Genomic DNA, 22,458 nt, shown 5'->3' with positions numbered 1-22,458 from the left:
GTGCAAGAAGAGGTGGGTGGTGACTCTTTCTGTGGGTGAACCAATTCTTTGGCATTATGGGATTGGACAGGTCAATCCCCTCCATCTCCCAGCCTCAACTCACTCGTTTTCAGAGTTAATACAGATAAATGCCCCTTGTTTTCTCCATGCGGATATACCTAAGGTCTCTCTCTCTCTCTCTCTCTTTTTTTTTACCTGATATCTTCATGCTCTTTGCTATTTCTCTCTTTCTTTGGATAACTATTTCTTCCTCCTCACTGTGTTTCCATTTTTCTCTTTCCAGACCTCATTACATCAGCTCTACTCCTTTTCTGTTTCCTTCTTTCCTTTTTTGTTTCCTTCTCCCTCTCCTCTCCTCTCCTCTCCTCTCCTCTCCTCTCCTCTCCTCTCCTCTCCTCTCCTCTCCTCTCCTCTCCTCTCCTCTCCTCTCCTCTCCTCTCCTCTCCTCTCCTCTCCTCTCCTCTCCTCTCCTCTCCTCTCCTCTCCTCTCCTCTCCTCTCCTCTCCTCTCCTCTCCTCTCCTCTCCTCTCCTCTTTCTCTTTCATCCTTTCCCCTTTTTCCCATTCCCTTTCCCTTCTTCTTTCCTTTTTCCTGACACTGCCACTCACTATCAGCAAATCACTGCTTCAGAAAGCAGCAGCCTCTCTCCTTTGCCTTGAGTTACCTTATTGCTGGCATCTTGGAGCTGGAAACTACTGAAATTGCAGAGGAATTGCAGAATGAAGGAGAGTTATTACCCCCTGCAATTTCCCACCACCCCTGTAAATGGCAGCGTTATGAGATCGTATGCAGACAGGTTGCCATAAAACCTCAGCAAGGTCCTGGCAACCCATGGGCATGCCATGCCTTTTCCTTGTGATACACTTCACAATGAACACGGACCCATAGCGAAACAGCAGCAGCATTCTGTATCTTCTCTGCATGCAGATCAGCTGAAACCCAGTGCAGGATGGCCAGAACCCACTCCAAATGAGCACCCCTGAGCAATGTGTGCCAGCACATCACTGGTGAATCTTTTTCTTCCTCCTTCTTGCTCCTCACCATGATTCAATAAAGAATTTTAGTTTTCTTTGAGCAAAAAATATCTTTTTTCCTCGTCTATTTTAGTGAGTCAGAAACTTCCTGTGTTTATTAGCCAGTAAATATCATCCACTTAGTTAAATCCATCAAAACAGAACTCAACACATAATTCTAGATTAAATTTTGAGGTTCAATCCAGGTCTTTGATTCTGAAAATAATAATAATACAAATGTGGAAATAGTGCCAAATAACTGCATCCCATTCTAGTATTTTGCCTATGCTCCTGGCTGGGCTCAGGGCTGAGGTTTGAGTGCGTGGAGGTTTCCTGCCTTCTGTTGTTGTGAATCACTCCATTGCTTTTTTGTTTTCACATCAATATGTTTGTCAAAGCTGCTCCGCAGTTCAACACCATGTGGGTCAGGTAATAATTGCTGTATACTGAGCAGGAATATGATTGTTTTTAGAACAGAGAGCAGATAAACTACTGTTGCTAGTATTACAACCAATTTACGATCCAGGCCAGTAACTATTTGTACAAGCTTTACAGTGTGTGTCTTAAATATGTATCAACCAAAGCCACGAGCACTGCAAATGTCAGCAAGATCACTGAGCAGGGTGATCAAACATCAACAGTTGTATTACTGCAATCAGATATATTGGGTGCAGTAAATGCATATCACATGTATGTGTACAGTGTAATTGGTGGTAGGTGGACAGTTGGACTACAGGTCTTTTCCAACCTTAATGATTCTGTGATTCTGTTATGCTGCTTTCTTTCTTGTAGGAAAACATGAATTCAGAAGATGGCTCTGCACACCCGAGGCATCCTAGAGCCAGGAGATCAACCCAGCATGACACACATATGGTAAAGCCCCATTACATCCCAAAGGCTTTAGGATGGCACTGTCTGTCTAAGAGAAGAGCCATAAGGGAGTAGAGACCATTTCTTGTTGGCTCTATCATAGGTTCACCCTCCCGGTGCCCCAGGAGCTCCAAAATGGGGATCACCATCTGGATCCATGGTGAGTGAATACCTGATACAAGGTTGTCTTCAAACACATGGATACAAGGGAAGCCCAATTTGCTTCTTCTCAATGACGAATGTAGAGGGTGTATGTGAAAGGTTAGTGATAAATATTAATAAATAAAGCAAGGAACAGCCACTGATGAAGCTGAATTTCTTGGCAGAGCAGAGTGTTCTCACTGTGTTTGGCAAGGGAAATGTGATGCTCACGAAGCAGAAGTAGAGAAAATCAAACTTAATCAATGAGGGAACATGATAACCTGATTTGTTTCCTTTTCGTCCTGAGAGTATAGAAGATATATGTAGGAGTATAGAAGATATTTGTAGGAGTATATAGACACATAGGTCTAGATCTCCTCTGAGTTTGAATTAATTCAGTTTACTTGAAAGTAGTAATTGACCATTGCCCTGTCCTTGGCATCGGGTGTGATAGCACTGAGCTGAGATTATCTGTGCCATGAGGAGACATGTTGCTTCTCATACTTGGTCTAGCTGTAGATGTCCCTGTTCAGTGCAGAGGAGCTGGACCACATGAGCTTTAAATGTCCCTTCTAACTCTAACCATTCTATGACTCTATAGATGTCAGTAGAAGTTCAGGGTTGTGGTGGGATGCCTGTGCCATTGCCAGAAGCCTGGTGCCAAGGCATTTCATGGTTTGTGGACCTTACAGACCATTTCCAACGGGTACAATCAGATCTCAGGTATCCTATCCAGGCTGGAGTGGCTCAGAGTGAGCCTGGAGACCATCTTATATCCAACCAGGATCATTTCAATGAGGATCTCATGATCCCTGGCCACACATGGACTCCCTGCAAGATGCCTCTACCCCTGCAATAATGCAGTGATTTGCTGTGTAGCATCTCCCTGCTTGAAGACACGCTTTCCACAGCTCAAGAGGGGAAACATTTCCCCACCTGCTCTCATGCTTTCTTCTTTTCTTCTTCAAGACATACCCAGGTCCTCAGCACCCAAGGAGAATTAAGGTATAATATTCATTCCCAGGGCCCTTTTTACCCCCACTGCATGTGGTGAGGATGTGAACAGTCTTTTCTCTCATCGTGCAAAATCCAAACTGTTTTGTACGTTCATTTGTTTTCTTACAGAAGGAGGAAATGGGCCCTCCAGATCCACTCTACCATTGCCAAAAGGTCATTGCTTTTGTTCCACCTTTAATGCAGACACCCAGCATTCCTCTTTCTCCCTCAAACTCTCAGTATCTGCAGTATTATATGAGTACCTGTAGTATTCTTGGCCTGGGAGATTCACAGTACCACTCATATTTTACAATTACTCTGCAGTTTGTTTTCACTCTGTGCACTTCCACTGTGCAGGATAGGAGGGATGGAGGAGGGACAGTCCTAATCTGTTTGGACTCTGGTTGGACTTAGGAGTTGGACTCAATGATCCTTATAGCTCCCTTCCAACTCAGGTTATTCTATGATTCTATGGTTTGGATCTGGTTGGGATAGCCCAGCCAGATGATCCATCAGAAATGTGATGGAATGGAGATGATCCTCCATTACTGGTTTCTGAAATACAATGCAGGAATGAAGGCAGCACCTACCTTGACCAAAAAGAGAAGAAGTCCCTTATACTTGAACTTAAGGGGCTGTTTGTTGTTTTCCAGGGAGAAATGGGAGCTCCAGGAGCCCGTGGAAATAAAGGAGAAAAGGTAGCAATCAAGCTTTTGTGAGCCTCTGGGACCTGGGAAAGAATCCCTTTGCTAATAGGGTCTGGAAGATAAGAATCTGGGACATCCTGGTGGAGTGGACATTCAGGGTTTGTGGGAGATTGTGCTGATGTAAGCAGGGATAGAAGGAAGGGTCAAACCCAGCCCCAAGTTTCTTATGGCATCTTCTGCCATCAAAACGGGCATTTATACACACAAACTACCTCTTCATGAACACTTCTAGTAGGGACAAACAGGGGGTGTTAAGACCCAGATATTCAAAAGAAAGGTGGACAAAGGAGGGTTGTTTCAGAGTCAAATGGAAAGAAGGTAGATGGGTTACCATGAATATGAATGCATTTGTGCAGCGACCATGGGCATGAGAAGGGAGGTGGCTGGAAAATGGATCTTTTTATCTTGCAGGGGCAGCCTGGGGAGATGGGGGAGCCTGGAGAAAAGGTGAGATGTGGAGTCAGTCTCAGCCACTGGCACAGGATAGTATCACCACTTAAGTGGTCCAAATCCAGCACTGGGGGTTGTCATAGAGAAGCGAAATCCCTGGCCCCTATATGAACCCATAACCAGCTGAGCTCAGCCCACTAGATCCAGTAACACACCAGGAGCAGCATGGTCTTGTGTTAGGGTATTTGGCTCCTCCATTGTCACAAAGCTACTCCCAACCTTCTCTGGGGAGAAGAACTGAACCTTAGGGGTGTCTCTAAATTGCCAGTTACTCCATCCTGCCACAGACCAAGGGCACAGCCAGATACATTTTCTCTTGCTCGGGGTTCCATTGAGGTTGTACTTCACATGACCTCTCCAACGGGCTTGATAAGTCTCTTTTCATTTCACAGGGCACCAAAGGAGACAGAGGTGAAAGTGGTCAGAAGGTAAAGGACAGCCCTGGTACCATAGGTGTCTATTCTCCCACCATGCCTCTTCTACCTTCCCAATATCTAACCTCCCGTCTCAAGTTGAGGAGTCCAGATAACTTCCTGAGATGTGGACTCAGCACAGCTGGGTTGGGACAGTCACTGGGGAACCCAGCACTCATCCCTCCTGTGCATGGAGTCCTGATGGCTCATATGGACAGGGCACACATTATAAAAAAGTAACATCAGAAGATATGGGACTATCTGGGCAACATGTTCTAGTGTTCCACTATCTGCACATGAAGAAGCGTTTCCTGACATTGAATCTCTTGTGTTCTAGTTTGTGCTTTTTGATGGTCCCATAGTGCAAAGAGTGGCCTTGCTTCTTCCTGACTTTCTTTCCTTCACAGGGAGAACCAGGAATTGGGTTCAGAGGCCCTGTTGGTCAGGCTGGGCCCCCAGGATTTAAGGTAAATCTTTCTTCTTCTCTAGATAGGATCTCACTTGTTTTTTATTGTGTGTGTTACATTCCATTGTCTGTGCTGACCATCCCACTGCTAAGTGTGGGGCACTGTGGTGACAGAGATGGGAAAGACACTGAAGATGGTAAAGGCATTGAAGCTAGACCCAACTTGCAAAGGCAGTAACAGGGTTTTGGGTGGAGGGAGTGCTCTGTGTCCTCCAGGTGATCACTTTAGATCAAGTCAGGTCCAGAGAATAAAAATATCTATCCATGGTCTTCTGCATTTACTAAGCCATGGCACAGCCCTACTCCATTCCTATGAACATTTCTTGCTGGAGTACCCCCAGTTCTACGTACCAGTTATGTGAATTCAAGGATACACCACTGGTTTTCTTTAGCATATCTTGATCTCACCTCAAAACTAAATTCCTTCTTACTCACTCAACAGGGTGAACCAGGGGCCCCAGGACCTCCAGGAGCCCAGGGCATTCAGGGCATTCATGGCAACGCTGGCATTCCTGGCTCACAGGGAGACAGAGGGGCTCCAGGTCTACCTGGGACACCAGGACAGAAGGCAGGTGGTGTGAGGGCACTGTGCATGTTGTGTTGTCCAAGTCAAGGTGAGAATGAATGTGGTCCTCCTAATAGTGCCTACACCAATGCATTGAATTCCACCTCTCTTCAATGATGTCCCCACATTAGGAGCATTTCAAAGACTATTGCTCCTAGGAGCACCTAAGGACACACTCCTGCTTTCAGGCTAGCTTGGGAGAAGTGGGACCTTTGCTTTGTGGTGTTTTCCTCCTTAAAGGATTTTGTTTTCAAGGGTGAGAGTGGGAAGAGAGGCCGGAATGGACTTGCTGGGCCTGCAGGACCATCAGGATCCCCAGGAAAAGAGGTGAGTTTTATACATCACCCCTTTGTCTTCTGAGAGACTGTTGAGACTTGGCTGGGGAGAGAGGCTGAGTCCCTGGTATCTGGGCTGAGTGTGCTTCTATCCTTTCATTGGGATGGGAGAGCATCAAAGACTTGCAATACAAAGTTGTGTTAGTTTTTTTTTTTCATCCTATAGGGGATTCCTGGGACTCCTGGGCCCAAAGGCAACAAGGTGAGTGCCAGCCTGCCAGGAAGGGCACAAATGGCTGAGATCCTAGGGTAGTAATGGGACAGCCCACTGCCATCTCCTTCACCTTATCCTTGATGCTATCTAGATGCTTCACCCCCTCTCACCTTCAAGCCCTTCTTCCCCCAGTTTGTTGGGTCTTCCTCCAGAGAGAGCTGCAGAAAGTCAATAGAAAGGAGTCTCCTGACTCTTTCTGTAACTTTTAAATCATTTCATGTTGGAGATTAGAAAAATCTTCTTCTCTAAGAGGGTGGTCAGGCTCTGGAACAGGATGCTCAGGGAGGTAGTAGAGTCATTATTGCTGGAGGTGTTCAAGATACATACGGACAACATGGTTTAGAGGGCAGTACTGTGGTAGGTAGACAGTTGCACGAGATGACCTTAGAGATCTTTTCCAACTTTAATGATTCTATGATTCCATGGGTCAAACTGATCAGCAGTCATGGCATGTGGTGTCCTTCTTCCAATTAGACCTTTGTCTTTCTGACCTGCAGGGAGAAACTGGGATTGGAGCTGTTGGTCCAAGAGGTCCCCGAGGATTGCCTGGTTCTCAAGTAGGTTCTCTGTAAATGTTCCTTGTTCGGCTTGTTGCAAGCTATCCTCTTTTGGAGGCAACTTTATACCATCACTGTCTGTTCACCCATCATAGAAGATGCCAAAAGAGCTGATTACAGAGACCACTTTAATTTTTCACTGGCCAGATCCGGAGCACTGCTACACCCAGCTGGAGCTGGCACTGACCACATTCTCTCCACAGATTGCAATTAACATCCCCTTTGCATTTAGACACCCTCAAGCACTGCATGTTGGGTGCAGTGACTCAACATGTCTGTGCCCTTGCTGGCTAGATGGGAGCTGCAGTGGTGCATCTACATTCATATATCTGCATGTCTCAGTGAGGAAGGACCTCATTTTGTATGTCTGAGGGATGCTACCTGCGAACTCATTCCTTCAGAAATCAACCTCCAGCTTTCTTATTCTTGTTCCCCTCTTCCCTCCTGACCCTCTGTCATCCCTGGGGAAGCAATGCTCACTTTTCCTCAGCCTGCTGAGAAGTTTTGGTTCCCTTCTGGCAAAGACCCTGGGGAGACCCTCATTGAGTCATAATCAAGGGCCATGTTTCAATTTCCTCCATCTGTGGCTGTTCCATGAATAAACTGATTTTATGCTGCAATCCATTTAGACAAATTCCCCCATCTGCCAGCAGAATCGTTCAATGAGGCCCCTGAGACAAAACAGTTAATGAGAATGTCAACAGCTGTGAAAGGTCTGGGGTAAACCTCCCTCAAGCTTTATTATCTGAATGGAATGATGAAATAATCTTTCTGCGCTTTTTGACTCCAACATAAATCTGGAAAGAATCGCAGAATCACAGATTATACTGACCAGGTAGGAGAGATCTGGCATCACAGGATGATGCCCAAGTCTACGCATCTCAAAGACTTGTATGTCTTGTGGGTTCTACCCAGTGAAGTCACTGAAGCACTTCACAGATCCACCAGCTTTCCCTTGCAGTAAGGTCTAAAAAGAGTCAATAACACACCTGAAGAAACATCAAGAAGTTCTCTGGCATCTGGAAACAAGAGCAAGGTATGAAGACAAACCCCACATTGGTTTCCGAAGGCATGAGTTGAGCAGTTGACTGGTGGTATCTTCCTTCTGAAAGCCAGCGATGTCGGCTCCAGATGAATTTCTGATTACCTTTTTGCTGTGGCAAGTCCTACTGAAATTAAGTTATGAATGCACATAAAAGAGCCCACTGATTGAGGGTGAGAATTCTCCTGGGACAACGGGAACATCTCAGAACGCTGCCCTTTGCTGCCCATGCTTTTGTTACATGTAAATGCAGCCTGAGGAGAGACACACAACGTCACCCAACCTTAGGTTGCTTCTTCCAAGCCATTCTAACCAGTGCCTCCCCGAAGGAACAGAGAAGAAGCACCTTTTTAGAGTGATTAATATCACGCTGAATCAGGTTCAGATCATCCTACAGATGTGTTTCTCTTGAAAGCTAAAAAGAAGCTGAAGCTTGAAGCTGGCCAGAGTATTTTCTAAACACTGAGGACACTGTCCAATTTCAATGTCATATTTGTAGTATGGAGCCCTTTAAGTCCTATAGGACAGATACCTAATGCATGTAGAAATATAAATGAACATGGCTGCAAAACTCCCTTTAAGGATCTAGGCTTCTGCATTCTCAATTCCTGTTATTCCCCATGGGATGGATTGTGGGGCTGGGACTATGCATGTTGCATGTGTCTGCTGATGGCCATCACTACACCTCTCTTTCTCAACAGGGTGATGAGGGCATCATGGGGGTCCAAGGCCCTGTTGGTATGATGGTGAGTGTTAATGTAGCACAGAGAGCTGATTCCACAGTATGGACAGCTTCAGGGCTGGAAAAAATCCCCATAAGCAATTAAAAACATGTAAATGGTTTTATGCTTCCAGTGGGAAACAGAAACCTGGGGAACCCAAATTCTTATGTCGTGTTGGAAGGGTTGAGTGTAAATCCTTTAGCCAGATGTGAGACATGAGTTGTCATACCAAGCATAATTGTTTTATCCTCTTGGCCACTTGCCGTCTCAGTCTTGCCCTGCACGCTCCTGTGATGAAGGACATCTGGAGATCGTGTCACCTCCACCTATAGAGGCCTATGGGAGCAACCCTGTGCTCTCTGAGAGATTGTGGCTGTGTCTTGCTGATGTTAAGCATACAAAAGTCTCCACGTGAGGGTTCCAAAATAGGGCAAGTTGGCCAATCTAGCTTCTGCACCCCTCCCACCAGCAGCTTCTCCATGCTGAAACCTCTTCTTGGAGGCAGCTCTATCTTGGAGTGGAGACTGCTCTTTCTTTCCTAATATCTTCCCTCACTCGTATTTATCTTCACATCTTGTTTTGTGTTCTTGCAGGGTCTAAAAGGTCTCCCAGGTGTGAAAGGCGAAAGAGTAAGCAAGGGTCACTGTCACCCTTTTCCTATGCAGCTCCTGAAGAGGAGGGCACCTCTATGGGGAATCTTTCTTGGGCAGATTGTGGGGGGGGGGGACTTTAATCAGTGTATGAAAGTGTGAAGTGACAAATAGTCCCCTGTAAGGTCCGGGCTGGGATCAGGATGTGTGTTTTTAGGGTGGTGAGAAGGGAGGAAATTTGGGAGTCTGGACAGAAAGGGATTCCTGTCGTGCTCCATTTGATCCCTCAGTGTGCAGGGTTGGGCTGAGGAGCAGCTCACCTGCAGCACATGCAGGATGAAGACTACTTTCCAGACAACACATACCCATTCATTTTACATCCGTCAGCAGGAATCCCTTTGCTCTCCTTCTGCCATTTCCCTCTTGCAAGCCCTGGAAAGCTGAAAAGTGCAGCAATGGGAAGAGTAAATCTTGTCCAAATGTAGGGATGTGCAATCAGACACAGGCAACCACATGTAGTGCTGCTATTCAGAGGCAACTCAGTGCACTTTTACAGTCTCTCTTTGGTCTCTTGTCCCCACCTGGTCCTTTTAGTCTCTCCCATCTGCTGTCACTTTGCCAGTTGTGAGCACTGGAGAAGGGTATGAGATGCCATCAGTGCCAAATCCAAACCCTTCAGCTTCATATTCCACCTCCTAGATAAAACCTTGAGGAACAGTTAGTATTTCATACACTTTTAGTGCAAAATCCAAGCTTTGAGATTGAAATCTGGGAAATCCTATAAAATACAGGATGCCTTCCCACCCTGGGCATGTGACTGGAGCTGCCATACCCCATTGGAAAGTGGAAACACAATGATAGCTCCGCACTGTGGACACGCTGAGCATGGAGTCAGCCAAAACACGTCAGTCCCAGGTCTTTATATTTGGTCAGCACAATACATTTTAGTTGTGCACAATCTCCCATGGTAAGCTTTGTTGGAGTGCCCAGGGAAGCCGACTTCCAGCTGTGATAGATGGGCTTGGTGGCCTGAGTAGCATAGAAAGGGTGAGTAAAAAGGGAAGCACTCACTGTCTTTATTTCTTGCTTGCTTTCAGGGTGATCGGGGACTTCTGGGACCCAAAGGAGAAAGAGTAAGGACGTTCCAGATTGTGACCTTTTGGGGCAGATGGGGTAAAAGGCTGTTAGGGTTTTATCATTGCCTGTGAGCAGATGGACAGCTATTTGAACAGTTCGGTGATCAGACAAAGTAGAAACATAAATGATAAGAAACAGTGATATGTGTTTTCCTTCTGTCTAATGGGTGTTTCCCTGTTTACAACTGCTCCCTTCACTATGTGCATCCTAGAGTTTGGGTCCATTCTCTCTACATTATACACCCGTGCAATAGAATGCAAGATTTGGATGCCTCCTTCCCTCATGGGATTTTCCAGTTGGTTCAATACACTTTGTTGACCTCTTGCTTGCACTCTATGCAATGCTCAGAGTGGAGCTTGCACCATAGTTTTAATAGGATCCTAAACCAGCCATTGTCGATAGCAGCAAAAAAAATAAGTCATTTCAGCAGCTGTTCTTTTGGGGGCACAAAAATGCTTCCTATGAGGTAAGGGAAGAAAGAAAAGTTCCACTGATTTTTGTTAACCAGCTCACCCTGGAGCATACCCCAGGCTGGCTCATAGCAGGTAATGCAAAATAACCCCGTGTGCAGAAAGTGAGCAGAAAATGCTGAATTTCTGCCTAGTGTTTTGTTAACTTCCTTCCTTACTGAGGTGGCTTGTAAGAAAATGAGTTTTTGAAAACCTACATGATGATTCCGCCTTTGAGTCATGCGGCATTAAATGATTAGGGCCAATTTGTCTCTGAGGAGGATGCTTTCAAAAGGGACTTGCTCCAGAGACAAATCAACTCCTAATCTGCTTCGTGAGGAGGCCCCAAAACACTTCCCGAGTCGAAGGAATGTGTAATGCATTTTCCAGAGAATACCTTAATAAAATATAAAGAAGCGTATGAGATAGAACTGGGGGAGAGGGATGATTGGCTTGGATTCATTCCCCATGGTTACAGTTTGATTACTTTATAACTCACTCTCCATCAATACAATTGGAACTGTGTGCTTTTCAGGGCCTGTGCTGTGCATTGGATTAAACTACAGAATCATTGTGCTCCCTTTTGTCTGCAAAACTGATGGAGCCCCATCCCATCTCCATTACAGACTCTCAAAAGCAGGAAAGCAGGAAGTCTATGAAGATAGAATTGGAGCAGGATCTGATAGTGATCATTGTATAAACTGCAAAAGATGGTCAAATTCTGGGGGATGTTGATTCATGGGTGTTTGTTAAGAGTCTAGCAGCAAAGCACAGTCTCCCTGAACAGGGATGGGTATTTGCAACATAGAAGAGAACTGGTATAAAAAGAGGCTGTTTCAAATAGGCTACAGCTGCCAAAAGGAGCTAGCAAGGAGAATTACCAGCCTGTAAGGGGTTATTTTATCTTTCAGAGGGAAAAAATATATATATATGAATAAATCAGTGCAGTATGCTGCTAACAACAATAGTGAAATAGTAACTACAGGCTGCACTCAACATCCAAATCAGATGTAAAAATCTTCCACAGGGGAAAGGCTCTCCTTTCTGTCTCTGTAATAGAAGATCACCCTCCCTACCAGGTCTGTCTTGCCTCCAAAACCCATGCCTTGTTGCATCTGTGCCTGTCCTCTTTGTTGCTGTGTAGAGTTTCAGGGTCCCCCAAGGATGCTAGTGGTACTCTCTGGGCTCCTTTTGGGGCAGAAGCATATTAGAAGCATGCATTTGTCAGCTGGTCACAGTGCCCTGACTTGCAGAATCAATGTTTCTGATGTAAAAAAGCCTAGCTCTGATGGGTGCCATAAGTACCACTCACCAACCTCAGCTCCAACTGCACGTCCATAAATGAGGGCACCATGAGCCTACAACCGGGTCCTGCACATAGATGCAAACTTTGACATCCCAAGTGACATACGGCGATGAAGGTGACAAGCCACCATGTCAGATTCAGACCTGTCCTACCACTGATGGCTTCAGATTGGGAACTGAACCTCAGAGTTCCACTTTCCCATGCACAGCTCCATTTCTATCTGTGACATCTAGGCTGTGGTATGCCATTGGGTCCCAACATTTTCTTGAGCAAGAGGTCACTGTCAAAATTCATAACTTGCCATCTTCCATGCTAGCTTTTAGTTGAGAATAAATTAAACTTACTTATTACTGTTCACCCATACCTTCCATATGGACCACAGTTTGGAAAATGCTCACCTTCACTGCAGATGTTTGTTACCCTTTTGCTGTCTTTCTCATCATAGCAAATGTGGTTCTATCCAATGGGAGCCATGAATTCAGGTACCACTTGTTATCTACATCTCTTGTGTCTCCTTTCTCTAGGGTGAGACCACGACTGGTTTTGGACCCCAAGGCTACAAAGGCAGTAAAGGAGATCCTGTAAGTTGATGACCCTTATAAGTTCTTTCCAACTCAGGATATTCTATAAGTTTTATTATTGTTGTGATTCAGCACAGGGAACAGCTTAGGTATCCATTGTAAACCAGTGCTTTGGTCCAAAGTCACTGACTGAGATCTGGGTCCTTCCTTGAGAGAGGCACAACTCCACTAATTTCTGTCCTATCATTCAGGGTGAACAAGGCCTGCCAGGTTTCGATGGAGACAAAGGCGAGAAGGGAGAGGATGGTCCTGCAGGAGAAAAGGTATGAACTTCCTAATGTGACAGAGACATATAACATTGGAATGGTCCCATTTCTCCTCTCTCTAAGAGCTGGACATGCTGCTTGAAACCCTGAAGCTCAGAAAGAGTGGTAACACATTGGCACAGGCTCCCCAGGGAGGTGGTGGAGTCACCATCCCTGAAGGTGTTCAAGAAACATGGAGATGTGGCACAAAGAGACGTGGTGGGGATGGGCTGGGGTTGGACTTGAGCCTTGACACCTGTGGAGGTGTCAGGTCTCAACCCATCACTCCACTGAAAGGAATCACATAACTCTCCCACCCTCAGACTGAGTCATGAATTAAATCTCCATGTTCCAATCATCCCTATTTTTGTATCATGTTAATGGGTTTTGTTCTAAAAGTCTGACACAGTGCAGAATAAATATAAGTGTCTACAACAGCAGCATCCCTGATTAGGTCCCTAGTGGCTGTAAAAGTGGAGAAGGTCTCATGGGTGATACTTGTGTTCTTGTCAGATGAAGTCCCACACAGTATCAGTCAGACTGCTCTCTTATTAAATAATAATAATAATAATAATAATGTGTCTCCTAAAGCAGCAGCACCTTTTGGCTGAATATCTGAGTGTCTTTAGATGGAGCACCAGAGTAGTATCTCCATCACAAGCAATTCAACCAGGGTTTTGTACTTCAGTACTTAGCAAAGAGGAAACTTCTTTAAACCCTTCTCTGCTGGTTTTCCTTCAGTCCCCATCACTGGGCATTAATTCTCTTTCAGGACAGAGCTATGAGGTTTCTGAAGTTGATGGCTTCCTTCCCTGGCACTGGTTGCCATAAAGATCTTTGAGATCCTTGGAGGTGAAGCCTGCCATAGAAATGATTCCTGTTGTTCTTCACTCTTCCATCTTCACAGGGTTCTCTCTCAGGAGGGACCTTTTCAAGAGCACAATGTACTTAGAATGTATTTGACGGGTATTCTATAATTTTAGGGAATCAGAGGTGAAGCTGGCTCCAAGGGAGCTATGGGGATTTTTGGAACAAGAGGACCAGTGGGACAGAAGGTGAGTACACCCAGCACCTATCTTAAGGTATCCTCTCTAAGGACTAAACTGTAAAATCACACATGAACTGATACACAAAATCCTTTCACAGTTTATTGACAATATAATTCTGTGTTCAAAGAAGGTGTGGGTGTTGCATCCTCAGAGGCATTCAGGGATGGGTTGGATGGAGCTCTGGGCTGCATGATCTGGTGGGGGGCAACCAGCCCACAGCAGGGGAGTTGGAGCTGCATGATCTCAAAGATCCCTTCCAAGCTAAACCATTCAATGATTCTATGACTGACTGTATGATTCCTTTGAAACTGCTGATTGAAATGTTGTGGAGCTACCAAAGAGCAGAAGTAGCCGTGCTCTGCCAGGAGAGCCCTAGAAATTCTTCCCTTTTTCTAAAGCAGCAGAGTGCTCTGACATCTTCCCTGTGCTATGATAGTAATGATTTGCTGATAGCATTTACATGCAAGGTATGAATTCCTGTCTAAGTTATACTCAATGGAGACGTAGGGCTCCAGACAGTTGCCCATCTGAGATGTTTAAGGGATCCTATCTGCCCCTTCCATCTGCTGTAGGTAAATCCTATGGCAATCCCCAATTCCAAAGGAAGTGCAGCACTTTTCCAGTGTTACTCATCATCACTTTCCTTTCAGGGGGAGCCAGGAGAACCAGGACTGCTGGGCTCTGCCGTGAGTTGGAGCATGTTTCTCTGTCTTTGGGCACATAGCTGGGCTGGCATCACCCCCTGTGGCCACATGTGTGGGTCATGGGGGAAGTGAGGTGATGTTGGCTCAATGCTTTTCCACAAAGTCCACATTCAGAGAGGTTTTGCTGGAAAATCAGCCTTGGGCAAAAGGGACCAAAGCCAAAGGTAAGTTGTAATAGGACGTTGTGTTTTCCATCAGGAGACACATGAAATAATGCATCTACTTATTATTTTTAATGCCTTTAGCATTTCCAGGGGCATTTCCAGACATGAGCAGATGACGTTGCTCAGCTGATTACTGGTAATAGTCGTGTAGTATTTAAGAGCTCGTGATCCAAACTGGTAATTGCTCACTTAGAAAAATGCCCTCATTCAATTAAGTATTTCAACCTCTGCTTGACTGCAAGCAACTGATGAGCACTTTACCAGAGCAATGAGGATGACATGAGACATCAATATGCTGCACCCCTCGTCACTGTGGGTTGGTACTAGGTGATCTTTGAGGTCCATTCCAAACCAAGCCACTCTATGATTCTCTGATCATCATGTGTAGGCACTGGATTGAATACAGTTTTGAAACTGCTTCCCTGTGAGCATCTGAACCCATAAATGACAACTGTTAGCAGTAAAATTTGGCAGTGCAGGGGGTGAATAAAGACGTTTGTGGAGCAGCAAAGGAAGCTCAATTGAATTCCAGTGGGAATCCATTATCCTGACCAACAGCTGTCTGCTTGTGGCTGGGAAATAAGCAGTTTTCTACCTGCACCCAAAAGGATCAATTCATGATGTAATTAATGGCCAGAATTTGGCATCTTGTTAATTGTTATCCAAGGAAAGCTAAGTAATCCTTCTTTGGAAAATATTTGGTGATTTTGCTGGTGCAGGGAATGCTATCCCTGCTGTGCTTGGAGCTGGACTAAGAGCACGATGCTTGGTTTTGTTTTTTCATTAAATTTCTAAAATTGCAACTCTCGCATCAAAGCCCAGGCTGTGACAGAGGAGCCGTGATATACGACAGCCTGGATGAAATTCATCTGACCTCAGGTTAGATGTCTGCTGTGTTCGCTATCCGCATCCGAGCACACTGGAGTGAGACTATTTAATTGAGAGCTTTAGGGTACTCTCAGACCATGACTCATGTCTATTTCAGACACCCGTGGTAGGACACGACATCCTGATGTGACTTGTTCCCCACAAAACCAGGTTGACAGTGTCTCACTTTGTCTTCAAAGTGTTCACAGATCCTTTGATTGTTTTCTCCCATGTTAAAGGAGAGGGGCGTTTAGGCTGCTTCATCTATCATTGCTCTAGTCTTCTCTTTCCCTTTTCTTCAAGGCAGACACGACTTGATCCACTCTTCCTGCGCCCAATCTTTTTTATGCAAAGCCTCAGTTGTACTATCTCACTGTCTTCGTTTTCCTTCAGCCCCCTCTAATTCCATCAATTGTGTCTACAAATTACCACCAACACACTGGAAAAACTCACCAATTGCTTTCCATCCTACTGAATTCCCTCCTGGCTGATATCTGAGGAGACTAAAGTTCCAGCACGGCCACAAATCACTCTTGTAAACCAGCTTGTAATAGGTCTCATCCAATTACCTTTTTGATTTGGTGGTCTATGGGACTTCCCAACCAAGTGACAACATTTGTATCCCCTCCCTATGATCATCGCCCAGAGAATTTCAGTGGATTTAGATGACTTTACAACTGGATCTCAAGGCAAATGAGTGCATTCAAGACACTTCCTTTTTCCTCTTTTCTAAAAGCACTACACACTTACATTTATATTCTTGCCCTGCTTCACCCTTTGATATTAATGTTCTAGTCTGTGTTATGCCTATTAAAGTGCAATCCTGATTATGTATTAAGGCTTCCAGCTCCTCTTCTATATATCTCATCTTTCATGCATTAAAATTCTAGCAGCTTAACCCATTACTCTCCCTAAAGCTGTATTATGAATACTCTTCTCCCCATTTCTTGCTACTACTCCCTGTTTTGTGTTTCCAAAGTCTACAATTATGAGTGCTCCTAGGTTTTCTCCATCCTGGATTGCAGTCCTCCTCACTAGCTTTACAAATAGGGTCTCAGAGGTTTTCTTCATGTCCTCTTGAGAACTGGGCTCTATAGCTACCCAGCAGTCCTCGGATCCTTGTCCTATCTCTGAGGAAGCTAAAGGGCTGTTGACACAGGTTCATCCCTGGCTCCAGCCCAAATCTTTGCAGGAATTTGTGCAGAGAACCACTTCATTACATTATAACCAAGGCCCTCGAACTCAAGACTGTGCTAGATTTGATAATACCCAACATGAATTTGACTTTATCAAACAACGTAAAAGCACTAGAGCTATTGAAGCAGATAAAGCTATGGAAGAGCTATTCAGGGAACCAACATGAGAGCCCTACCTCCCTTTACTGGCTGCATGAATCCACTTGGAAGCTCAGTTCTCCTGCCTGCTGACCAGTGGGTCATTTCAAGCCAGAGCTGAAAAAAGATGAGGTGTGGAAGTCCATCCTAGGACGAGAGGTGCCTCTGACTTCCCACTTAGAGTGGGAAAAGCCATTAACTGAGATTATTTTGGCCAAAGAGGGTGCCATGAGCATTTCTGAAAAGTCCAAGGTAGTCAGGAAATTGGTCAGCCAGACCTTCTAGCCACAGGTGGAAATCTCTGCCCAAATAAATTGGCATCTAGACACAAAACACAGCAGGGAATGGGTAAAAACGCATTTGGAACTCTCACCTTGAGACTCCCACCTCCTTCAGATGTATCTTCCCATCAAATATCCAGCACTGGAGCCCAGGAGGTGGGAAAAGTTTTAGCAAAGGCAACAGCCTATGCCACAAGTCTCCAACTTCTGTGTCTTGCTTGGGCCTTGGGCCCCATACACTTAAGTTGCTCTGAAAGTAATGCCTCATAATTATTTCCATGGAGACTACAAGAGGGCACAATAATACTGTTTGATAGAGCAAACTCTCAGCTACAAACCACTATTTTTCAACAGTCACCACCAGCATCTATGTATTTTCACCAGCAATAGACAAGAGCTTGCATGTTATGGGCATAAAAATCTACACCAGCAGAAGTGACCCAGTGCTGCCAGTTTAAATGCACCACCCGCTGCCTCACTGTGTAACATCCACTGTTTGGTTTCCATAAACACTCATCAAGTGTCAGTTAATGTCAATGGGTGCAATTTTTTTTTTTCCACATGGATGAATTCAGTGATACAGCTTTGCTTCATACAGACTTCCACGTCAGGTGACGTTCTGTCAGACTGTGCCCCTGTGTTGCCATCAGTGACACAGCAACAAAAAACATGAGAGGATGTTGGTGGGAAGGTTCAACCTCTACTAACATACCACCAACATCTGCCTCTGCCATTATGGGCCAACTTAATAAAACAGGAGGCATTACTTTTGGAGCGGGGATTTATTTCTTTTTCTGATGGAATTTTACTTTTCCTGCACTTCATCCTTGACATCTGGTCACAAATGTCACTGCTTTTCAGCAGTGTGCACATGAATAAGGCATGATTGTGAAGCGAGGGATGTTTTCCTCTGGTATGAAAGTGATAAAGAGACACGATCAGATTTGTTGAGTTGAATATCTGATTGCAACTCTATACCTTTCGAGTCTTGCAGGTCTTGTATTGATATCAGCTGAAAACGGTGTCATAAATGTAAATTTATGAATTATTATTTTTTTCTTTTTTTGCAATCTTGAAACCTGTTTTCAAACGCCTTTATCGAAATGGAAAGAACAGCTGCATATTCTTCTCTGTGTTTAGCCAATGTACCAAAATACATTCTTTTTTTTTGCCATCACTTGAGTCTGCACTGCACAGCACTGCCCTCCCCTATGCCTAGATTGAACGTGGCTGGCCTATATTATGGTTTGGAAATGCATTAGTCCTTTGATGTGTCTTCCCTGCTGCTTCGGATTGATCTTTTCGGGTTGCAGTGCATTCCTGTGGATGGATTTGATGCTTTCCATTGGTGACCCAGCTAATTTCCCAGCTCATCTGAATGGAGACGATGAGCCTGGTGATGACACAGGCTCCTCCCTGGCTCCAGCCCAAATCGTTGCAGGAATTTATGCAGAGAACCTCAGCTCAAAGTCATCTTTGCGTCAGGACTTATGACTAAGCTTCTGCGTTGCCATGCCTTCGTGCAACCCGGTGTCTCTACAGTTAAATGAAGCCTGTTCCAGCAACACTTTAATAATAGAACCAAACAGCAAAAGCCATTTCCAGTAGTCCACCAGTAATTACCTTTAAACTACCATTTTACTAGCTTTTATTGCCCGGCCTTTATTTGCCCTGGCAAAACACAGAATGTAAATCTCAGCTAACAAATTTCATCTTGTTTCCCTTGCTCAGTGCGTGAACATTTTCTTCTCATTCTTATTTTTAAATCCTCTTCCTTCTTGACTCTTCCAGCTGGGGAGGTTCAGGTTGGTTATAAGAGGCAATTTCTTCTCTGAAAGAGAGGAGATTTGGCTCTGAGGGACATGGCTTAGTGGGCATGGTGGGGATGGTTTGATGATTGGATCTGATTATCTTAGAGGTCTTTTCCAACCTTAATGATTCTATGGTTTACTGGAGTAGGCACACCTGAGACCATCTACTCTTCTACTTAATAGCACATATTCTGAGCTTTACTCTTCCAAAAGCCATCTGGGCTCCATTCAAGTTCAAGGCAAGAAGCACCTTGCAGTCTTACAGAAGGGCTATGAGTTAGAGTCAGGAAGGAGGGGGAAGCACAAGAAAAGACAGAAGGGACTCACTTTGACACAGAAGCCCCTATGGATGAATAAATTCAGGTGCTGAGAGGGCTATTAGAGCTAATTGGGAAGTTGCTAACTAGTGTCAAGTTCCTCCAGGATCAGGCAGTATTCAAGAACAAGCCTTAGCCCATCCCCTTGGGTACAGGTGTATATATATAAATCCCTAGCCAGATGGATCTGTACCTAGTTCAGAGCAATCTGAAAAAATGCCAGGCAATTGAAGGTATCCTGGGCTCTTGAGATTTAACCATTGAACCAAAAGGTTTATTACCCTCCAAACATGCAATCTGTCCTAACAAACAGAAATTCTAATTAGTTGTGCTTTTTATAGTCCATTTACTTCCTCAGCAAGAGCTTCATATTGATTGTTTCAATAAATAGTTACCAGTAAATAAAGAGCATGCATGAGATATTCAGGCCTGATCGTGCAGGCAGGGCTTGAGGAGCATGGACTTTACCCAGTCCAGACGTGACCAAAAGAGACATGGAAAAGCATGTGGTCTGTTCTCAAATACCGCCTTTATTCCAAAATATAAAGGGCAACCAGGGTTGGGGAGGGGTTTGAAGAAGTCTCATATGTCCCAGACTGAGCTAAGCTCATGGGCCATGACAAAACTGTGTTTTCATGAAGGAATACCTCTGTCCTATATTGCCTGTATGTTTGGGCTGGATGAGAATCTCTTCTATCCCCAGATGGGAGATGTTCTCTGCACTGAAACAGTGAACAACCCCATGCATGGATCTGCACTCAGCAAGTAGAGTGGTTGCTCATACATTGAATTTAACCACGTAGCCAGCTTCTGAGTTGCACTTGCTGGTAGCTGTCAAGTCCATGGGGAATGGTTGTTAACCCAAGCCTCATCTCTCAGACCTAGTATTAGGGTGGCTTCTGATCTCCAACTGTTGGAATGTGCTACTCAGGCTCTTACTATTGAGCTTCCATCCTGATGGCTTTACTCTGTGGTCTCTTTGCAAAAGTTAATACAGAAATTAATTGTGCTCCTCTTTGGCAGGGTACAGCAGGCCTCAATGGGAAGAATGGAATCAAGGGAGCCAAAGGTGACAGAGGTCTTCAGGGACAGAAGGGGAAGCCAGTGAGTAGCATGGAAAAGATGTGGTTAGTTTGGAAAGCAGAAAGAGGCTCCTTGTCTTTCTCAAACCTGAGGTCATTTCTCATCCCGCACCCTAAGTTTCCCATTACCGAAATAAGGAACAAGAGTTCAGAGCAACACTTTCTAAAAGAAAGATGAAATTTCTGCCTAAACTTTCTAGAGGGGGCTTTAATGCACATTCTGGCCCAGTTTTTAGGAGACTTCTCTAGATGCCAGTAGAGAATTTATGTGTGTTATCTCTAGTGGTGGAGTTTAACTTCTCCCATGTAATTCACCTTGAGTTTTCCTTTCTTACTTGAGAGTTGGGGTTGTTTAACCCGGAGAAAAGAAGCCTCCATGGAGAACTTCTTCCAGTCTTTCAATATATAACAAAAGGTTATAAGAAAGACAGAGAAAGACTTTTTACTTGGGCCTGTGGTGGCAGGACAAGGTGCAAAGGTTTTAAATAGAAAAATAGATTTAGATTGAATACAAGGAAGAAATTTTCCATAATGAGTGGAGAAACCCTGGAATATGTTGACCAGAAAAGCTGTGGATTTCCCATCATTGGAAGTCATGTTGGACAAGCAACCTGATGCAGTGAAAAATGTCCCTGCACATGGAAGGAATGTTGAAGCAGATGATCTTTAAACGTTCCTTCCAACCCAAATCATCCAGTGATTCTATGATTCTATGCTCTACAAATTTTCCAGGAGTCCCCAGTGGTTAAAAGAAAAGTATAAATGCAAAGTAATGCTATCACCAGGACTGCATTTTTAACCTGTCAGGATGTGTATTATATGTTTATTTTATTTTATTTTATTTTATTTTATTTTATTTTATTTTATTTTATTTTATTTTATTTTATTTTAATTTTTAGGGAGAAAAAGGTGATCCTGGGATTGCTGGGGACATTGGGCGGAAAGGAACAAAGGTAGGGGCTGGGTGAGATCCTATGAAATCTCCATATTCAAAAAGCTGTCTGGATGTTGTCCTGGACAGCCATCTCTTTATGGCCCTGTTTGAGAAAGAATGGTTGGATGAAATGACCTCCAGAGGACCCTTCCAACCTCAGCCATTCTGTCATCCTGTGAAACAAAGGTTAGGATAAGCAGAGAGAACCCAGACTCCACACTGGATGGGATTCATTGGGAAGGGTTCTGTGGGTCAGGGAAATTCTTGCATTAGCCTAACCAAGTGCACAGTTTTCATCCTACTTGCCCTCACCTTGATGCAACATCAATGGCTTCCCATGATTTGTTTTCTCCCTAGGGCTTACGTGGACTGCCAGGACGCATTGGTGCTCCAGGAGCCAAGGGCATCAAGGTGAGCTCAGCATAGCTCTATCTCCTGCTCTGGTAACCTGATTTCCAGCAGTGATTCCTATTCTTACTCATTGCAAAGGTAACACCATGCTTGAAGAAACCACGCTAACTCATGCAGGAGAAGACTCTCTCCATGGTGGCGATGGATTAGTGGCTGGACCTGATGATCATAGTGATCTTTTCCAACCTTAATGATTCTATGATTCTATGGCTTGAAGCTTCAGCATAGCGATATGTGGTCACAGTCTGGGGATTGACACTTTTTCTTTTTACAGTCTGAACTCCTTCTGTAATATCCTTCTGGTCTGTGGCTTAGCAACTGCCTGGACTTGATTTGCAATTACTGCCAGGCACATTGCTCTGATTGCCAGCACCAATGGTTCTTTCTCTATAAACAGGGATAATGGCCTTTAATGGTCTTTTTATGAAGGGTTTTGAAAAGCTCAATAAGATGTAAGGGAGCACTTGACGACTGAACCAAGGGGATATGTTTCTATTATTAATATTTTCCTTCATCTGCCTTGGCCTGTTGGGTAAATTAAGTACTGTTCAGTGAATTTCCCACCTACTTACATGTAAGTGGTTATGAATTCAGGGCAGTCTAAAGTCTACGTCAGTCTGAAGTAGGAATTTTCCTGTATTTAGGGTTTCTCCTACCAGAAGTATCATCATTTCCATACCTTCCACAGCACCACTTACTCACCTT

At 44.5% G+C, this 22,458-nt stretch overlaps 1 protein-coding gene across 1 annotated transcript in view; it reads left to right on the top strand.

The window, feature by feature from the left end:
- LOC140261716 (uncharacterized) overlaps positions 1–22,458 on the top strand; it is an 82,040-nt gene that overhangs the window by 46,890 nt on the left and 12,692 nt on the right. Inside the window, exons 56-77 of the mRNA XM_072355470.1 lie at positions 1,806–1,886; positions 1,987–2,043; positions 2,994–3,029; positions 3,150–3,194; positions 3,674–3,718; positions 4,139–4,174; positions 4,570–4,605; positions 4,998–5,057; positions 5,499–5,624; positions 5,877–5,948; positions 6,123–6,158; positions 6,668–6,727; positions 8,471–8,515; positions 9,085–9,120; positions 10,179–10,214; positions 12,498–12,554; positions 12,746–12,817; positions 13,783–13,854; positions 14,499–14,534; positions 20,350–20,430; positions 21,308–21,361; positions 21,700–21,753. Coding sequence (XP_072211571.1) covers positions 1,806–1,886; positions 1,987–2,043; positions 2,994–3,029; positions 3,150–3,194; positions 3,674–3,718; positions 4,139–4,174; positions 4,570–4,605; positions 4,998–5,057; positions 5,499–5,624; positions 5,877–5,948; positions 6,123–6,158; positions 6,668–6,727; positions 8,471–8,515; positions 9,085–9,120; positions 10,179–10,214; positions 12,498–12,554; positions 12,746–12,817; positions 13,783–13,854; positions 14,499–14,534; positions 20,350–20,430; positions 21,308–21,361; positions 21,700–21,753 — 1,233 coding nt within the window. The remainder of the gene's footprint in view (positions 1–1,805; positions 1,887–1,986; positions 2,044–2,993; positions 3,030–3,149; positions 3,195–3,673; positions 3,719–4,138; positions 4,175–4,569; positions 4,606–4,997; positions 5,058–5,498; positions 5,625–5,876; positions 5,949–6,122; positions 6,159–6,667; positions 6,728–8,470; positions 8,516–9,084; positions 9,121–10,178; positions 10,215–12,497; positions 12,555–12,745; positions 12,818–13,782; positions 13,855–14,498; positions 14,535–20,349; positions 20,431–21,307; positions 21,362–21,699; positions 21,754–22,458) is intronic.

The sequence above is a fragment of the Excalfactoria chinensis genome, chromosome 1 (assembly GCF_039878825.1).
Source record: "Excalfactoria chinensis isolate bCotChi1 chromosome 1, bCotChi1.hap2, whole genome shotgun sequence".
Taxonomy (NCBI): Eukaryota; Metazoa; Chordata; class Aves; order Galliformes; family Phasianidae; genus Excalfactoria; species Excalfactoria chinensis.
This window is presented reverse-complemented; position numbering and strand designations above follow the sequence as displayed.